The sequence below is a fragment of the Schistocerca serialis genome, chromosome 2, assembly GCF_023864345.2.
Source record: "Schistocerca serialis cubense isolate TAMUIC-IGC-003099 chromosome 2, iqSchSeri2.2, whole genome shotgun sequence".
Lineage (NCBI taxonomy): Eukaryota > Metazoa > Arthropoda > Insecta > Orthoptera > Acrididae > Schistocerca > Schistocerca serialis.
The window spans coordinates 701,816,576-701,837,144 of record NC_064639.1 but is presented as its reverse complement, the minus strand read 5'-3'; the positions used below and the strand labels follow the sequence as shown (position 1 = coordinate 701,837,144).

At 39.1% G+C, this 20,569-nt stretch overlaps 1 protein-coding gene across 3 annotated transcripts in view; it reads left to right on the top strand.

The window, feature by feature from the left end:
* Positions 1-20,569, top strand: part of LOC126457846 (translational activator of cytochrome c oxidase 1) — a 50,855-nt gene that overhangs the window by 11,005 nt on the left and 19,281 nt on the right. For all 3 annotated transcript variants that reach the window (XM_050094487.1, XM_050094485.1, XM_050094486.1), the window contains exon 3: positions 612-745. In XM_050094487.1, coding sequence (XP_049950444.1) covers positions 612-745 — 134 coding nt within the window. The remainder of the gene's footprint in view (positions 1-611; positions 746-20,569) is intronic.

Genomic DNA, 20,569 nt, shown 5'->3' with positions numbered 1-20,569 from the left:
GTCAAGCCAAACCCCTGCAACAATCTTATAGTCATCATCATATCATTGCCCAGCACTTTCTGGAGCAAATAAATGTTAAACTTTCCCGTCATATCCATCACTTAGAAAAAAAAAGAATGTATTAAAATTCAGTCCATAGCAAAAACATGACATTTATCGTACCTAAAGGAAACAAGGATGTGTAAACCATAAAACAATAAATTGGAATAACTCACTGGCTAGACAGGAAATTCTTCCAACAACTAATTCACAGAATTGTTATGCAAAGTCAAATGATCAAATACCACTTGTAACACAACCAACTTCACAAGAGCACCCACCAAACACTACAACACATCTACAAACACATCCTGACTCAAAAACACCATGCCACAGTGATGTCATGTAACACAGCACATCCAAGTCATGGGTCAAAGCAGATGGATGTAATCGGATGCTTCCATTCGCATTGCCTGATTATGCAAAATAAACCCTTTTTTCACTGAAACTCAGTACAGACTATATGCACTGTTTGATTGCAAAAGCTGCCAAACACAACTGTTTGATTAATTTGCAGAATTTGTATTTCAAGTTGGTAAATGTATATGTGTAATTTGCCTCTGTGTTTGCAGAATTCAAAAGTGGCTAGCAAACCTGGTCTCATAGAGTTGAAGGGTCCTGCAGGCTCACTGATGCTTGTCTCAGTGTTAACTGATAACTTGGCAAAAACAAGAACAGAATTACTGACAATCATAAAGAAGACAAGGTTAGTTATTAAATCTTGATGTACTTTCATTCTGGCACATGTTGTCTTTTTCTGTGTTTTAATGTGATGTGTGATAAAGTTAAGTAGGGAAAATCAATAACCTAAAAAGTTTTGATAACTGCTGTGTGTCTGGATTATTTTTAAATTTTTTTTGTAATAAGTGCCTCATTTTGGCAGACAGTTTAACTTAAGTACTCTCTACAGCATGATTTTATGTTCTCAATGTGAGATATGATACACAGAGTGAAAAACAACACCAGGAATTCTTAAATTGCGGCGTGTCTCCAGGAGCAACACAATACCACCTGTTTATAAAGTGTAACTGCCATGACAACATAGCTTTCCGTTACTAAATAAAGAAAAAAGTTCCACATCTTTCTGTAGATATTTGTAAGAAACATCACACCACTAGAAATATTTTTGAATTATTACTTTTTCAGCTTTTCTTATGCTGTTGGATTGTCAGTGTGTTGCACCATAGTACATTAGGTGGTAAACAAACTTTTTTAGCATTTTGGTCATTGTCAGGGGGTTTAATTTGTGTTGGATAAGTCCTAGATATCAGGTTACTTCAAGGGAAGTTTTCTGTGTACCTCAAATTTATTGCTTTTCGTAAATCATAAGTTTTAAGAAAGTATCAGTCGGTCTTAGAACTTTTGCCTGACACTTGCCAATGCTTTCATCTGTTGCAAAGTTTGTTAATATGAAAAATACTGAGTTGCAACCTGGTTCAGAATACTGATTAAAATGTAGATTCCCTATAACTGCCTGGGTAAGTCAGGTCAAAGGTTGGAAGAAGACAACAGCATACCATCTCTAATGGAAATGCCATATGGCTAGGGCCTCCCAGTGGGTAGACCATTCGCCTGGTGCAAGTCTTTCGAGTTGACACCACTTCAGTGACTTGCGTGTCAATGGGGATGAAATGATGATGATAGGGACAACACAAACCCAGTTCCTGAGCGGAGAAAATCTCTGACCCAGCCAGGAATCGAACCTGGGCTGTTAGGTATGACATTCCGTCACTCTGACCATTCAGCTACCAGGAGTGGACACCATCTCTAATAGGACCTTGCCTAGTAAGGCTGTTCTAATCAACCTTCAAGATGATGACAACTTTGCCTATTTTAGCTGTAGCTAGTAGTAGATCAGTTGCTATTTAAACTGATGGTATAAAATATGTTATTATATATGCTTCTGAAATAAATGGAAGTAGGAAAAGATAATTCTTGATTCTTCTGTAGCTAGTTGTTGACGAGGATATAGTTTTAAAGAACGTGTACCTGACCAAACATTTCCCAGTATCATATTTTTCTGGTCTACATTCTTCTGTATTCTCTTCAATTTTAAAACTCTCAGCTCTCATACTTATTTGTTGTTTTTCTTTTCACATTTGAAGGCTTAGTTTACCGCACTCATTTCCTCCTCCTTCCCAGTTTCAAAGCTGCTAATATGTTTTTCTCTGTAATATATATGTGTGAGTGTTTTGTTGTGCTTTACACATCTGTCTCCCTCCTCAGTTGGTGATACACTTGCTGCTCTGTGGTCTAAATACATCAGCTAAATGTCGTGTGAATGCCAGTCTGGTGCAAGTGTTTTGATTTGATGCCACTTTGGCGGCTTGCACCTCCTCGCTGTACTGTTTGGCAGCCAAAATTCTTCTTGTTGGAGAGTCACTCATTGGGAAACTGGTATGTGACTTGTGAGTTACACTTTTATTGTTGGAAAGTATGAATTCATTAATTGCATTATACACTCATAAATATGAGATTTCTTTCTCTCACTTGATTGCTCGTATTTTATTGTAATTTTGGGAGATGTATTGAGACTAAGGTTTCTGTGTTTTGTATATTCTGTGAGGTACATGCAAAGACTAATGAATATTAAATTCATTTGTAGTTTACTGGGAGACATGCAGACATTGCTACTTGCAATGAAAAAAATAAGCACTTAGAAATGTGATTCATATACACTGAAGAGTCAAAGAAACTGGTACACCTGCCTAATACTGTGTAGGGGCCCGTGCGAGCCCACAGAAGTGCCGCAACATGATGTGGCATGGACTCAATTAATGTCTGAAGTAGTGCTGGAGGGAAATGATACCATGAATCCATAAGAGTACGAGGGTGTGGAGATCTCTTCTGAACAGCACGTTGAAAGGCATCCCAGACATGCTCAATTTTGTTCATATCTGGGGAGTTTTTTTGGCCAAAGACAATGTTTAAACTCAGAGGAGTGTTCCTGGAGCCACTCTGTAGCAATTCTGACATATGGGGTGTCGCAGTGTCCCAGTGGAATTGCCCAAGTCCGTCAGAATGCACAATGGACATGAATGGATGCAGGCGATCAGACCAGATGTTTATCTGTCACCTGTCAATAATCGTATCTAGACGCGATCAGGGGCCTCATATCACTCCAACTGCACACGTCCCACCCCATTATAGAGTCTCCAGGAGCTTGAACAGTCCCCTGCTGACATGCAGTGTTCATGGATTCATGAGGTTTGTCTCCATACCCATACACATCCATCCGCTCGATACAATTTGAAACGAGACTCATCCAAGCAGGCAACACTTTCCCAGTCATCAACAGTCCATTGTTGGTGTTGACGAGCCCAGGTGAGGCATAAAGCTTTGTGTCATGGAGTCATCAAGGGTAAAAGAGTGGCTCTTTAACTCTGAAAGCCCATATCAATTATGTTTCATTGAATGGTTCACATACTGACACTTGTTGATGGCCCAGCATTGAAATCTGCAGCAATTTGCGGAAGGGTTGCACTTCTGCAATGTTGAATGATTCTCTTCAGTCGTCATTGGTCCCATTCTTGCAGGATCTTTTCCGGCTGCAGCGATGTTGGAGGTTTGATGTTTTACCAGATTCCAGATATTCATGGTACACTCGTGAAATGGTCGTAGGGGAAAATTGCCACTTCATCGCTATCTCAGAGATGTTGTGTCCAGTCGCTCGTGCCCCGACTATAACACCATGTTCAAACTCACTGAAGTCTTGATTAACTGCCATTGTAGCAGCAGCAAGTGCTGTAACAACTGTGCCAGATTTGTTGCCTCATATGGGCATTGCCGTCCACAGCCCTGCACTCTGCCTGTTTATACATCTCTGTATTTGAATGTGCTTGCCTATACCAGTTTCTTTGGCACTTCATTGTATATTAGTCAGTGATCTGTTAAATATTGTAGCTGTGTATCAGTACATCAAACTGGATGTGTAATTGTGAAATTCCATTTGGGTACTTGGGCTCTACACAGGAATAACTTTAGAATTGTGAAAGACCTTGTTGTATTGGTAAATCTTATAGTGAGGGAACCAGTGGGAAAGCAGCAGAGTTATTATAAATTTGTCAAGTGCAGAGGTAATTACAGGTAGATGACAAGAGAAAATGGAAAGTAAGCAGTTTTTGATGTTTTGAGCAACAGTCGTACAATATTTTTTTAAAGGAACACACCACCATTTGAATGTTTTATTGTTTGTTAAGTACAACCCAGATTTAGGCCTTTTATGTTATTTTCAAATATTCACTAAAAGCAAAAATTGTGTACAGTAAGACCACTTAAAATTTCAAAAGATGTAAAATGTCTTAAACAATAAATGAAAATTGGAGTAATTACCAAATATGTACTTACATTTTCTGCCTTTAACATATATTGCAGGACACTTAACATCTTATCAGGCTCAAAGTTGGCCATCATGGACAGTTAGATTGTTATGTATAGTCTGAAGATATTTAACATTAATAGTCATATATCTATGATGCTGTGTCATTTTAGTATTTAATTGCTCTACTGCTCATACTCTTTGATTTCACTATCATTATGTTTTCAGGACAGGTGCTAACCTTTTACTTACCAATGTAAGCCTGTTTTTACTAAATATCACATGCTCCCATGGTTACGTACTTGTTACTAGGTGGTGCTTTTACATCTGGCATTTCATGGGGAACCAATATTTTTCTTAATTAGTAGCCAACTTTGAGCTTGGCAACATATTATGTGTCCCGCAATATATGTTAAAGACATAAATGTAAGTACATATTTCATAATTATACACCAATTTACATTCATTGTTTAAGGCATTTTACATCTTTTGAAATTTTGGGTGGTCTTACTGCATGCAGTTCTTGTTTTTAGCAAATATTTGAAAATAGCCTAAAAGGTCGAAAACCCAGGTTATACTTAAAGAAACAATAAAACAGTCAAACATGCATACGCATCCTCCAGATTCCACTGCCCCCCCCCCCCCCACCCCCCCCCCCCCCCCACAAAAAGAGAGAGAGAGTGAGAGAGAGAGAGAGAGAGAGAGGGGGGGGGGGCTCCTGAAGATTTTAATTTTTTTTTAAATTTTTTAAGGGAGTTTAAAGCTAGGAACTTTGAAGAACAATTAAATTTTTTAGTGCCGGAAAGTTAGGATACATAGTCCTAACCCTGTTTCGTGGGGGAATAATGATGTTCAGATGTTACAGCTTCTGGGTTTCGTAAGTTTTAACCAATTCCCATAGTTTTTATTTTTTTTAGAATACATTTGTCATAGGGATACTATGTTTTTACTGTATGTTTTTGTTCTTCAAGGTATACATGATTATATATGAAATATGAAGAAATTGTACTCGTTAAGAAAATATAAAATTATAATCATACAGACATAGTCCCAGGGTTTATGGTACACCATGAATCGTTTTTAATTTGTCATTAATACTCACAAACAGTTTAGTTGTGTATGGTATATCTTGATATGTTTGTCCACAGGTAACTTTACACATGTTATATTCAAAACAGATATCATAATCTTCTAGGGGGACCAGTGTTCTGTGTATATTCTGCTTTCCTTGGTTGTCCCTTAAAGGTGTATACAGCGAAAGTTACTTTCTTCAAGAGCTGCTCTGCCACATTGATCCAGAACATTGTTGATGACATAAGTGCTGGGTTCAGTACGTGATATGTTACACTTGCATTATGCATCAGTATATCCAGGTGATAGAAATACTGTATATCTTCCTCTACCCCTTGGCATATATCCTCATAAGTGGATATGAGAACAGACACTATTTGTGTATATCAACTCCATCCATTCCGTTGTTGTAATCAATAAAACAATCGGTCTCAGCTTCATTTCTTCATGTTTATGTACCTACACATACTTTGGTCTGTCATGAAGCATTGACAAGAGGGGAATATTTTACCTATCAGCCCATTTCACTGTAACAATATTGTTTTACAATACGAATGTTAGCTCTCTCTGTCTCCATTCTCTGAAAAGCAGACTTTATATGTCTTTATGCCAAATCCGGCTCTCTTTGGTTGATTGTATTGAAGATAGGAAAGTGTACCACTAAACTTCTACAGGCTGTTGCCATTGTTAGTGTTGTTGCCTGGAACAAATACTCTTCGAAATATATCGAGCTGTTGTGAAATGACTGGTCTTACCTTTCTCAGTTTATAATGTTGTGTTTTTAGTGAATTAGTAGCAAAGCGTAAATATGTGGAGGTAGCCTTGAATCTTATGAGTGGCATTGTTTCAGCAAATATTGAGGTCTCAGTTAGTTTTTATTCTAAAAGAAAATCTTGTCCATTGTAGGCTGTATCTTGATATCATTTATGTAGCACACAATTGACCACTTTCGATGATCAGGTCATTATTAAGCTCCTATAAAAGAACACACCAAAATAGAAGAGTACTACATTGCTTATATATTGCTGATAGAGCTCACAAACATAATAATAACAATGACTTAAATTAGACATAAGTTATCTTCTATACTTACATATACTTAACAGTGTAGACTATGTTGCAGGCACTGTGGCATACAAATTAAATTATCAGTCGACATGTGATGCCACACATGAAATAGTCTATATACAGTAGAACTCAAGGATGGAAACACTATCCATTCACTATAAGGCCATTATCATATTATAATGACAGTTCATTTCTGTTCAATAAATATTCTTCAGTCACCTGATGCCCTAACATGTCTTGTATTGCCAATGTGTTTGTAATGATATTTGTAGAAGTAGGCACTACTTGAGATTGTAGACACACACACACACACACACACACACACACACACACACACACACACACACACACACATTCACACACACACACACACACACACACACACACACGCTGTGCTTTGGTGCCAGCTGGACTACAATGCCGATGCTGTATTTTAGCAGGTGGACTGGTTGTCAGGTGGCATGGACAGAGGGAGATGGCTGGGCATGGGTGGGTAGCAGCTTGGAGGGAGGCAGCCAGTTTACCGGCTAGGAATTCTGGTGCAGGTGGTGGGAGGTATATGTGCTACTATGTAATGTATGATTGCAGGGGCCGGTGGGTAGTGGCGCAAGCTGAAGGTGACATGGCGACGTGAATTGCGAGGGGGTGAGGGGATTTCAGCTTTGTTCTTGGCAACAGTTTTTCAGTGATCATTCATCCTGATGGACAGCTTGTTGGTAATCATACTGACATAAAAAGCTGTGTAGTGTTTACAGCAGACTTGGTATTTGATGGCTTCTTTCTCAGGTGGCTTGGCCTATGGTGGCCCAGGATAACACTGCCACAGAACAGGAGTATGAGGTTCTGGGTGGATGGATTGGGCAGTTATTGCACTTGGCGTGATGTAGGGATATTATCCCTGTGACAAGGGGTTGGGAGTGAGAGTGACATAGAGATGGACTAGGATGATGTGTAGGTTGGTTGGATGATGGAAAAGCAATTTAGGAGGGTTGGGAAGGATTCTGGGCGGGCTGTCCCTCATTTCAGGGCAGGATGAGAGATAATCAAAGCTCTGGTGAAGAACATGGTTCAGTTGTTCAACTCAAAAGTGATATTAGGTGACGAGGGGGCACTCCATTGTTGCTAATTCTTGGGTGCGGTGGGAGGATTGGAGGTGTGTGAGGATGTGGCATGGGAAATCAGTTTGTGGACTAGGTTTGTGGGGTATTGCCTGTCTGTGAAGGCCTTCTTGAGGCCTTCGGTATACTGAGCAAGGGAGTTCCTGTCACTGCATATAAGTCATACACAAGTGGCTAGGCTGTCACAACAAAAAATCCCTCCCATACAACCCAGCAACCCGTGGAGTAAATATTTGCAGTCGTGAGAACTCCCTTGCCCAATATGCCCAAGGCCTCATGAAAGCCTTCACTCGCAGCCAATACCCCCGAAACCTAATCCACAAAGATTTCCCACAACATAACCCCGCACACCCCACTCCACCCTCCAGAAAACATTTTTTTTTGAAAATTGTTCTGCTACATATAAGAACCAGCTACAAAGGAATTCCCCCTCATCACCTAGTATTATTCTGGACTAGAACAACTGAACCATATTCTTCGCCAAGGCTTTATTTCTCATCCTGCCCTAAAATGAGAGACATCCTACCCAAGATCCTTCGCACCCCACCTAAAGTTGTGTTCCATCCTACACAACACCCTAGTCCATTCTTATGCCACTCTGACACTCAATCCATGACACAAAGACAATATCCATATGTCAGACCAAGGTGAAAGACCTGCCCAGTCTGCCCAAATTAGACTCTCCTACTCCTGGCCTGTTGCAGGCTTATCCTACCCCATAAGATACAGGGTCAGCTGAGAAAGCAGCCATGGCATATACTAATTCTGCAGCAAACCTCGCACAGATTTTTATGTCAGTATGACTACCACCTAGATGACCACTTTTAAACTGTTGCCAAGAACAAACTGTGCCTCATGGCACAATATCCAGCTGAAAAAACTTCCACATTCCAATGGCTGCTTCATGACCTGGGTCATCTGGGTCCTTCCCTCCACTTCCAGCTTCTTTGAACTACACAGATGGAAGTTATCCTTAAAAACACATTCTCTGTTCCTGTAATTGACCCAGCTGCAGCCTAAGGCGATGCACTGTTTCTTCACCGTTCACCCAGCAGTGTCCTCTTCCTCATGTTACACCCTCTCAACTCATGTCCCTACATTGATTTCAGCATGTGATGCTCCCCACTGGCCCCTACAATTGTGCATTCTGTATCTGACCTATATACCTGCCACTGCTCACTCTCACATTCCTAGCCGCCAAACCATCTGCCTCTCTGAGCTGCTAACCACCTAACCCCAGTCACTCTTCCTGCCTCCCACCTCCATTTACCTCTACCCACCCCACCAAAAACTACCCTCACCACAAACAGTCAACCTGCCAAATTACAATGTTGGCACTGTTAGTCCAGCTGGCACCATGGAAGGGCATATGTGCACGTGTGTGTGTGGGGGGATGCTTTTGCTTTTCTGTGAGTGGTCTCCTTTAATCCAAAAGTATTAATATTTACATTGCATGTGTGATACTTGGAAAATATTTTTATGATAATATTACTGGTGACTGTGCCTGAAATTCTCTTCCATATGTATGTAGGCCTCCCCCCATGAACCATGGACCTTGCCGTTGGTGGGGAGGCTTGCGTGCCTCAACGATACAGATAGCCGTACCGTAGGTGCAACCACAACGGAGGGATATCTGTTGAGAGGCCAGACAAACGTGTGGTTCCTGAAGAGGGGCAGCAGCCTTTTCAGTAGTTGCAGGGGCAACAGTCTGGATGATTGACTGATCTGGCCTTGTAACACTAATCAAAATGGCCTTGCTGTTCTGGTACTGCGAACAGCTGAAAGCAAGGGGAAACTACAGCCGTAATTTTTCCCGAGGGCATACAGCTTTACTGTATGATTAAATGATGATGGTGTCCTCTTGGGTAAAATATTCCGGAGGTAAAATAGTCCCCCATTCGGATCTCCGGGCAGGGACTAAAGAGGATGTCGTTATCAGGAGAAAGAAAACTGGCATTCTACGGATCGGAGCATGGAATGTCAGGTCCCTTAATAGCGCAGGAAGGTTAGAAAATTTAAAAAGGGAAATGGATAAGTTAAAGTTAGATATAGTGAGAATTAGTGAAGTTCGGTGGCAGGAGGAGCAAGACTTTTGGTCAGGTGAATACAGAGTTATAAATACAAAAGCAAATAGGAGTAATGCAGGTGAAGGTTTAATAATGAATAAAAAAATAGGAGTGTGGGTAAGCTACTACAAACAGCATAGTGAACGCATTATTGTGGCCAAGATAGACACAAAGCCCACGCCTACTACAGTAGTACAAGTTTATATGCCAACTAGCTCTGCAGATGATGAAGAAATTGATGAAATGTATGATGAGATAAAAGAAATTATTCAGGTAGTGAAGGGAGACAAAAATTTAATAGTCATGGGTGACTGGAATTCGTCAGTAGGAAAAGGGAGAGCAGGAAACACAGTTGGTGAATACGGATTGGGGCTAAGAAATGAAAGAGGAAGCCGTCTGGTAGAATTTTGCGCAGAGCATATCTTAATCATAGCTAACACTTGGTTCAAGAATCATGAAAGAAGGTTGTATACATGGAAGAACCCCAGAGATAGTAAAAGATATCAGATAGATTATATAATAGTAAGACACAGATTTAGGAACCAGGTCTTAAATTGTAAGACATTTCCAGGGGCAGATGTGGACTCTGACCACAATCTATTGGTTATGAACTGTAGATTAAAACTGAAGAAACTGCAAAAAGGTGGGAAAGGAGATGAGACCTGGATAAACTGAAAGAACCAGAGGTTGTAGAGAGTTTCAGGGAGAGCATAAGGGAACAATTGACAGGAATGGCGGAAAGAAATACAGTAGAAGAAGAATGGGTAGCATTGAGGGATGAAATAGTGAAGGAAGCAGAGGATCAAATAGGTAAAAAGACGAGGGCTAGTAGAAACCCTTGGGTAACAGATGAAATATTGAATTTAATTGATGAAAGGAGAAAATATAAAAATTCAGTAAATCAAGCAGGCAAAAAGGAATACAAACGTCTCAAAAATGAGATTGACAGGAAGTGCAAAATGGCTAAGCAGGCATGGGTAGAGGACAAATGTAAGGATATAGAGGCTTATCTCACTAGGGTAAAATAGATACTGCTTACAGGAAAATTAAAGAGACCTTTGGAGAAAGGGGAACCACTTGCATGAATATCAAGAGCTTTGATGGAAACCCAGTTCTAAGCAAATAAGGGAAAGCAGAAAGGTGGAAGGAGTATATAGAGGGTCTATACAAGGGCGACGTACCTGAGGACAATATTATGGAAATGGAAGAGGATGTAGATGAAAATGAAATGGGAGATATGATACTGCGTAAAGAGTTTGACAGACCACTGAAAGACCTGAGTCGAAATAAGGCCCCGGGAGTAGACAACATCCCATTAGAACTACTGACAGGCTTGGGAGAGCCAGTCCTGACAAAACTCTACCATCTGGTGAGCAAGATGTATGAGACAGGCGAAATACCCTCAGACTTCAAGAAGAATATAATAATTCCAATCCCAAAGAAAGCAGGTGTTGACAGATGTGAAAATTACCGAACTATCAGTTTAATAAGTCACAGCTGCAAAATACTAACGCGAATTCTTTACAGACGAATGGAAAAACTGGTAGAAGCGGACCTCGGGGAAGATCAGTTTGGATTCCGTAGAAATGTTGGAACACATGAGGAAATACTGACCCTACGACTTATCTTAGAAGATAGATTAAGGAAAGGCAAACCTACATTTCCAGCATATGTAGACTTAGAGAAAGCTTTTGACAATGTTGATTGGAATACTCTCTTTCAAATTCTGAAGGTGGCAGGGGTAAAATACAGGAAGCGAAAGGCTGTTTACAATTTGTACAGAAACCAGATGGCAGTTATAAGAATCGAGGGGCATGAAAGGAAAGCAGTGGTTGGGAAGGGAGTGAGACAGGGTTGTAGCCTATCCCCAATGTTATTCAATCTGTATATTGAGTAAGCAATAAAGGAAACAAAAGAAAAGTTCGGAGTAGGTATTAAAATCCATGGAGAAGAAATAAAAACTTTGAGGTTCGCCGATGACAGTGTAATTCTGTCAGAGACAGCAAAGGACTTGGAAGAGCAGCTGAACGGAATGGACAGTGTCTTGAAAGGAGGGTATAAGATGAACATCAACAAAAGCAAAACAAGGATAATAGAATGTAGTCGAATTAAGTCGGGTGATGCTGAGGGAATTAGATTAGGAAATGAGACAGTTAAAGTGGTAAAGGAGTTTTGCTATTTGGGGAGCAAAATAACTGGCGATGGTCGAAGTAGAGAGGATATAAAATGTAGACTGGCAAGGGCAGGAAAGCGTTTCTGAAGAAGAAAAAGTTAACATCGTGTATAGATTTAAATGTCAGGAAGTCGTTTCTGAAAGTATTTATATGGAGTGTAGCCATGTATGGAAGTGAAACGTGGACGATAAGTACTTTAGACAAGAAGAGAATAGAAGCTTTCAAAATGTGGTGCTACAGAAGAATGCCAAAGATTAGATGGGTAGATCACATAACTAATGAGGAGGTATTGAATAGAATTGGGGAGAAGATGAGCTTGTGGCACAACTTGACTAGAAGAAGGGATCGGTTGGTAGGACATGTTCTTAGACATCGAGGGATCACCAATTTAGTATTGGAGGGCAGCGTGGAGGGTAAAAATCGTAGAGGGAGACCAAGAGATGAATACACTAAGCAGATTCAGAAGTATGTAGGCTGCAGTAAGTACTGGGAGATGAAGAAGCTTGCACAGGATAGAGTAGCATGGAGAGCTGCATCAAACCAGTCTCAGGACTGAAGACCACAACAACAACAACAACATTTCATTTGTCACAGTGTAGATACTAGTTTTAGGACGATTAGCTACACTGCCCCAGTCCCAGTGAGTTGCCTATGAATAGTCCGCAGCACAGTTAGTTGTCACCTTGGCACATGTTCCTTGCATCACCATGCTTTGTTGTGGACTTCCTATTTCCTTGTCATTCAAAATGCTATTGTTTTCATCACTTGATATATTGTGTATGTAGCACATTCCTTGCAACATTTGGGATGCACGCTATTATACTTTCAGTTATAGGTTACTTTCATAACTGTACTTCATAGATATGAAAGCATTTGCAAGAGATGCAACTGACATTCAGATTTTTAGGACTATGCTGGTATCTCCCTGTGCCAGTGATATACGTATTGTAATTGGAGCAAGCAATTTGATAATGTCTAATCCCACCTGATTTTTTTATTTTTTATTATTTACTTATTCGGCCATAGACCATTTAGCACAATTGTATTGGATGTGTCAGCTACGTTACAGAAATAGTGTATAAATACATATAAATCACCAACATAGTAGGGTAGGAAAACCCAAGACAGGATGGCCAGATGCGGAATAAACGGCAGTCCTCCCGAATGCAAGTCCAGTACATTAAGACTGGTGTAGTCACCTCGCTCTGTATATGATTGGAAGGGGAATCACAAATACATAATCTAAATTGTGATGCAACATGCACAAGAAGTAAATCAGTGAACAAGAAATTCTGAAAATGGAAACACTACTGAAAAAGTGAGAAGACATTTCATAACACTGCTGAAAAGTAAAACATGCACAATAAGTAAATCAGTACTGTAGGTAAACCATGAAACTGATATAAAACACCTTAGTAAAAGTAAAAACAAATCAACACATTAGATAGCACTGTTGAAAAGTATGATGCATGAACACATAAAAACATGTCGACATTGTATCTATCACAAAAGATCCGTTCTCAGAGGAGGTGTGTTGCACTGCATATGAAGTATTATACTGCATATGAAACACAGAGAACAAAAAACCAACAGCAGAAAAATGGTTTGCAAAGACAAACACAGCATAGGTGGTACATCAGTTAACAGAATCAAAAGAATTAACTACAATTGAGGCCTAGTAATCCCATAAGATAACATATTCATTTACATTGTAGAGAACTTCGCAACAAGAAATAATTTTAATTCTGCTCTAAAAGCAATTTCCATCTCCAGCCTCATTATGTATGTTGGCAGTGCATTATAAAGAATGATACCAAGGTGGCTCCCATGTGATTTGTATAATACAGCCAACTGGTTGCACCAAGATCACATGTATTTGAGTATGGGGTGTTCTAACTTTTTCTATATGGAGGGACTCACAATTGCAAGTATTATATCTGTGGTGTGGAGTTGGTTTGCTCTTATTATTTACACATTTGTATGTGTACAAGGTAATGGCCACCTTCTGTAATGCAAAAATGTCATTTAATCGACTATTAATTTTACCCCAGAAAACTATTCCACAAGCTACAAAGGACTGGATGTAACCAAAATAAACCATTCTAGTGCCATTTGGGCAACAAAATTCAGAAATAATTCTCAGAGCAAAGCATGCAGAACTGAATCTCTGGGAGAGTTTAGTTACATGGTCTTTCCAGTTAGTCTTGGTCAACATACATTCCGAAAAGTTTTGTGCAGTGTACCCTTCCTAACACATCTCTTCCCAGTACCAGATGGAGATCCTGCTTTTGTTTCATCGTTCCAAATTGTAAATAGTTTGTTTTCTTCACATTAAGTGTCAGTCTATTGGCTTTGAACCATGAATGCAAGGACTTGGGGACTTGATCTGTAGTAGCGGACATAGATTCCTTGTCATCACTGACTGTTACACTAGTGTCATCTGCAAACATAATGGTCTTGGTTGCATATTCTGTGGTGTGTATGTCATTTGCATAAATAAGGAAAAGAAGGGGGCCTAACACACTACCCTGGGGTTACACCTACTTCGACTTTCCTGGCATCAGTTGCTAATCTAATTTTATGATTAGCATGAGCTGACGTGAGCTCCAAAACTTGTGATCTATTTTGCAGATGTGATTGAAACAACTTGTTTTCTGTTCCTGTTGTCCCCATTGCTTCCAACTTATTTAAAAGAATTTCAGACTAACTGCATCAAATGCTTTAGAAAGATCTAAATTGAGTTCTACAACAATATTATGAAAAGGATAGTTGCTACTGACCATATAGCGGAGATACGGAGTCACAGATAGGCACAACAAAAAGTCTCTGGCAGCTGTTCTACAACTTTATTGTTGTTATCCAATACTAACAATTTCGTCAGTTTAATCATTTATCACTGTTTCTGTACTGCTATCTGTTTGAAAGCCATGCTGATTATCATTCAGTAGGCTGTGACTGTGATTGTCTAAGTACATGGCAATTCGTTGTTTTGTTAATATCTCAGTTACTGTAGAGAATGTTGAGAGGAGTGAAATGGATCAGTGATTTTAAACTTTGCACCTATTCCCACCCTTGAATGAAGGTATCACTTTCAGTAGTTTTGATCTCTGTGGGAACACCCCCTCTGTTAATGATAAATTAACAATGTGAGCCAAGAGCTTAGTGGTTTGTGAGCAGTATTGATTATAAGTGACATTGATACATCATCTACACTAGCTGACATTTTGTCTTTGAGGCTTTTAATCACTTTTACTACTTCATTCTCACTAGTTGGAACAAACACCGTGCTGTATGCTGGTATCTAAAACCTGGGTTTGTCTCGGTGTGTTGAATTTTGAGCTAAATGTTTGTCAAGCATTTGTAAAGTAATCAGTTATGTAATATGGTAGGTCTTTTTTGCCAATGTTGATATCATCAACTTTTGTAAGTGTAACTTTCTGCTCTTCATGTATGTTTCTATCTCAACCTTACCTAGACTAGTATGATGCACACTTTATAATATAGATGTGGTGTGTCATGCTTGGAACAGTTCAGAATTTAGGTTGCTTAACAGAAATGTACATATATAACATTTTTTTCACTGCATATGAATACTGTCCATATGGTATAATGGGATGTGTACCATTTTGATATCAGAAGAGATGTTACATATAATGTAAGATTTAACTATCACTAATTGGCACTCCAGCAGACTATATAATATGCACGGGCATACATTTTCAATAGACTCCTAAATTTTCTTTGAATGTTCAAAATTACAACAGCTGATTACAATCTCAGTCTGCATTTTGAGTATTTGTGGTTCCCCCATTATATGAGGTCTTGTAGTGAAAGGATGGTATTTTCATCCTTAAGTTATACTGCATAAGGAGTGTTTCATGTGTGGCTTCACATGTCGATTGGCAATTTAATTTGTGTGCCACATTGCATGCAATGTAATACGTACTGTTAATGTATATGTAAGTAAGGAAGATAACTTATGCTGAATTTTAAGGCTTGGTTATTATCATGTTTGTGGCTTCTCCAGACTGTATAAAAGTACTGCATTACTCCTTTTATATTAATACGTTCTTTTATAGGTCGTTATTTTTCTTTTTGGCCATTTGTCTCTTATAGAAGGTTTTCATACCTGTGACATATGGATGCAGAGAACAAAGTACAGCTTCATTTCATCAACTGTTAGGAGAAACCATTTGCTTTTATTGCAATGGACTAAAAAAACTGTTTTGTTAGAAATTCATTTATGACTTGGCTTTCTGTAGTATATTGTCCCAGACACTGTAGAACTGTTGACTCTATTTCATATGTCACAGTGTAGATACTAGTTTTAGGACGATTAGCTACACTGCCCCAGTCCCAGTGAGTTGCCTATGAATAGTCCGCAGCACAGTTAGTTGTTCTCCTTGGCACATGTTCCTTGCATCACCATGCTTTGTTGTGGACTTCCTATTTCCTTGTCATTCAAAATGCTATTGTTTTCATCACTTGATATATTGCCCAGAGTGTCATAGTCTGCACTATTACTCAAATCACTAAAGTCACTTTCTTCCAAAAAGTGCCAAATTCTCGCTGCTTCTGTTTAGTGGAGGTTAGGCATGTAGCATTCACTGAGCTCACAAAACACAGACTGAATTCGTGTAAGCTCAAATTAATGCCTCAATTTCACAAACCTACAACTAGTGCCATCTATTGGTGTGGCTTTGGAACTATTACAGAAGGCATCAAGGTACAGAAGAGTCGCTAGTGGCGCCTACAGCACAATGACAGGTGTACCATCATTGTACGACAGTGCACAGGATTGCTATGATGACGGTACTGATCATTATACGCGAAGAGAAAGGTGATAAAATATATAAAAACTGAAGATAAAAAAAGGTCACTCCAGACTGTGTACGAGATGCTTAGTACAGGAAGAGAGCTGTTATATGTTTTTTTTGCTTGTGTCACTTCTAAATGAAGGATGTGGAATGGAGTTTTCTTCCTTCAAGTTTTTATGCATTATTATGCTCCCTTTTATTGGCTACTGTAAAACTGCTGCAGGGGAGAAATATAGCTAGTACGGTAATTGACATAACTATTAGTCTTGTTTTAGTCTGCATTTCAGTGAATGGTAAGTAGATGCTCCATTATTCTCAAATATTGCTTAAAGTAAACAATAGTATGTAACAGCTCAAGTGTGATTGGCATTATTAGTGTTAATACTCTTCATCAGAATAAACTTACATAAGTATACTTTTTTGGTAAATATTCTCTGTCTTCAAACTTACAGTTATCTTCACCATCATGAACCATTTGACATTCGTTGTTGGAAAAAGATGTCCTTTAGCCTTTTCCATTACTAAGTCTTCATGTACGTGTACCCATGTTGCTCGTACATGTTCCCTGATTGTATCTACCCATCTTCGATTAGGGTATCATCTCAATCTTTGCTTGTCTCTTGGGAATCCAGTAGAGAGTGTCCTTGGCCCATCTTTTTTCTGTGTTCATGACTACATGTCCTGCACACCATTGTGGCCATACGTACATTGTCCTCTCTAGTGTATTCGCTGATCTATTTGTTTCTTTTCCTGCCTCTCCCAATAATTCTCAAGATATATATATCTGTTGCTTGCTGAGCAATCTTCAGTTTGTGGCTAGTTTTCACATTAAAAGTCCTTGTCTCACTTCCGCAAGTCAAAATTGGCAATGATTAGATTAGATTAGATTAATACTTGTTCCATAGATCATGAATACGACACTTCGTAATGATGTGGAACGTGTCAGGTTATAAAAGATGTCTGTACAAGATATTACATTACACAAAATATTTCATGACACTAATGTTTAAGTTGTTGTTGTTGGTTTTTTCCCCCTTAATTTATATCTGAAAATTCAGCCAATGAGTAGAAGGAGTTGTCATCTAGAAATTCTTTTAATTTATTTTTAAATGTTAGTTGGCTATCTGTCAGGCTTTTGATGCTGTTTGGTAGGTGACCAAAGACTTTTGTGGCAGCATAATTTACCCCTTTCTGTGCCAAAGTCAGATTTAACCCTGCATAGTGAAGATCATCCTTTCTCCTCGTGTTATAGCTATGCACACTGCTATTACTTTTGAACTGGGTTGGATTATTAACAACAAACTGACTGTAGGTTTCTTTTTTCAGGCAAATTGGAAACCTTGTTTTGGAGACTCTATTTAGTCTGCAAAAAGTGTTCCAGATCACTTTTACTCTTCTGTTTGTTTCTTTTACTGTCCATCCAGCCATTGTCTTCATCTACCCTCATAGAGAAACTTGCAAACTGGTTTAAGACTTCATTATTTACTTGGACTACTGTCTTCTCCCTGTGTTCATCACTATTATTTTTATCTTCTTGTAATTGATTTTCAGCCTACTTTCAAACTTGCTGTACTGTTTCCTGCCGTTCAGTTTTGTAGTTTACTTGCACTTGAGGCAAACAGTACTGTAACAGCTGTAACAGTGAGACTGAATGTGGCAGGTCTGTGTGTGGGAATGCAAACAAAACTGTGGTGCTTCAGTACGTGGGAAGAAATTTAGGAGCACATTGATTTCCACGCACAACTTGGTGTTTAGGAGTGCCACATGAAAGAGTCTGCAAATAAGTGGTAAAACCTGTGCGCAAGTACATGCAAATGCATGGCTTGCTGATTTTTGTCTGTTCTAAAATCTTCATGGTGTGTGCACTGTGAATACATTAGATGCAGTCATGTTCCATATGAAAACGTATTGAACATGTATTATTATCGCTATTACAGCAGTAGGTATTGTAGCTATCAATTCGAACATATATCAAAGAAAATGTTGCGCTGGGGCTAAGAAATATAGGTGCCCTCACAGTCATACTCCTTTGATTAAAGAGCATGAGGTAATTAAAGGTGTGTATATTCAATGTGTGCTAGATGTGCGCCTCATGCCCTGCAAAAATTAGTCCATTTAATGAATACAGTACTTCTATTTTGAAATCTTTAGAATATAGTTAGTGGACAGGCAGAGAACAGCACTTAATTCTGCTCTTTTGCTGAACATGAGAATGACTAATTGCGACCTGTGGCATTCTGCATGCTGAGTGGTGGCTGTGCTCTTGTGAACAGACTGGGGTTTAAAAGGGAACGGAGGAAACGCCAGGAACAGGGGAAATGTTGCCAGCCAGCAGGAAAGCTAAGCCTTTTGCAAGGGAAGCGTTCTGTGGTGAGGCCACACACATTGTTGAGAAAATGTGGGCAGGAGGGGAAAGATAGAAAGGTGTGCGCGCATGCAGTTTTCAGGAGGGGATACAACTTGATGTCACTGAATATGTGCTGTGAAGGGACCACACTGTTTGCTTCATCTGGCAAGGACAGTTTCACAGTCCGCACCTCGGTATTGGCATTATCTAGACACATTCCCAGAGGTGTTTGTGGTTTTTCTTTTTAACTGCAGATGTCTGTAATAATCTAAAATTCAGTGAAGTATTTTATTTCAAAAACTAAAATAGTTCTTAGAGTTTTTATTCCATTTCAAAATGACAACAGAAGTAAATACAGCTGTGAAACACCTGCTTGAAAAACCGTTTTCCACAAGAACACTTCAAGAGAAACTGGAAGTAGTTAAAAAAGGTAAGCAGAAGCCACCATTACCTAACTTAGTTTCAGACCATAAGAGCAAAAAAGAACACTACACCATACATTTTTCTGTTCCACGGTATGAAAGTGTTGACTGTTTGTGACAGGCTGTCCCGATTCAAATAAACTTTTCTGTTAGCTGTGTTTGCTGTCTTCCTGAGAAAAATCAGTGTGGAATAATCACGACTTTTCAGATTTAAATCTCCTGTTGCTCAGCCAACAAATACATTCAAAATCACAAAATTATATTCAGTCATTCAGTCATTTCAGTTAAAAATGTTTGGGCAGGGTAGTTTTGACATCTTATTAAACGAGCAACACTGAAGTAATATTAGCCAGCAAAACGAACAAGTTAAAAGGAACGGGTAAATTTTGAAGAGACTCATCCATACAGTGTCTTATTTAGCTAAACAAGAGCTCCCATTTCGAGGGCATAATGAGTCAAATGCTTCTGCTAACAAAGGAAGTTACCTGGAATTACTGAATGTTTTGAAAAACCACGACTCCTTGTTAGAAGTGCACTTGGGTACTTCTACAGTATTTTGAGGAACTTCTGCAAGTATACAAAATGACATTATTAAAGCTATTTCTGAGATAGTCAAGGGATCACTGAAAAAGGAAATACAAACAGCAGACTTTTTAGCCACTATGCTTGATGAAACTTCAGACATACGGTGTAAATTGCAACTGTCCACAGTTCTGTGCTACATTCATGAAGGTGATGTGAGAGGCAGATCCATTGGTTTTGCTGACATCAGTGCAGACAGAACTGCTAATGGTTTGTTTGCTCATGTTGAGCGCATGGTTTAAGAATTTTCCATCGCAAAGAAGTTGGTTGGCCAGACGTATGATGGAGCATCAGTAATGAGTGGTCATATTAATGGCCAACAGAGTATGGTTTGTCACAGTATCCCAAGACTCTCTATAGTCACTGCTATGCCCAAGTATTAAATTTGGCTTTGCAACAAAGCATCTCTAATATAAAGGAGTGTCAAATATTTTTCCAAACTCTGAGCAATCTTTCTTCATTTTTTTCCAAATCTTCTAACACAAAATACAAGTTACAGGAATTTGTTCATAGGAAGTTGCCATCACCTGTCTCAACTAGGTAGAAG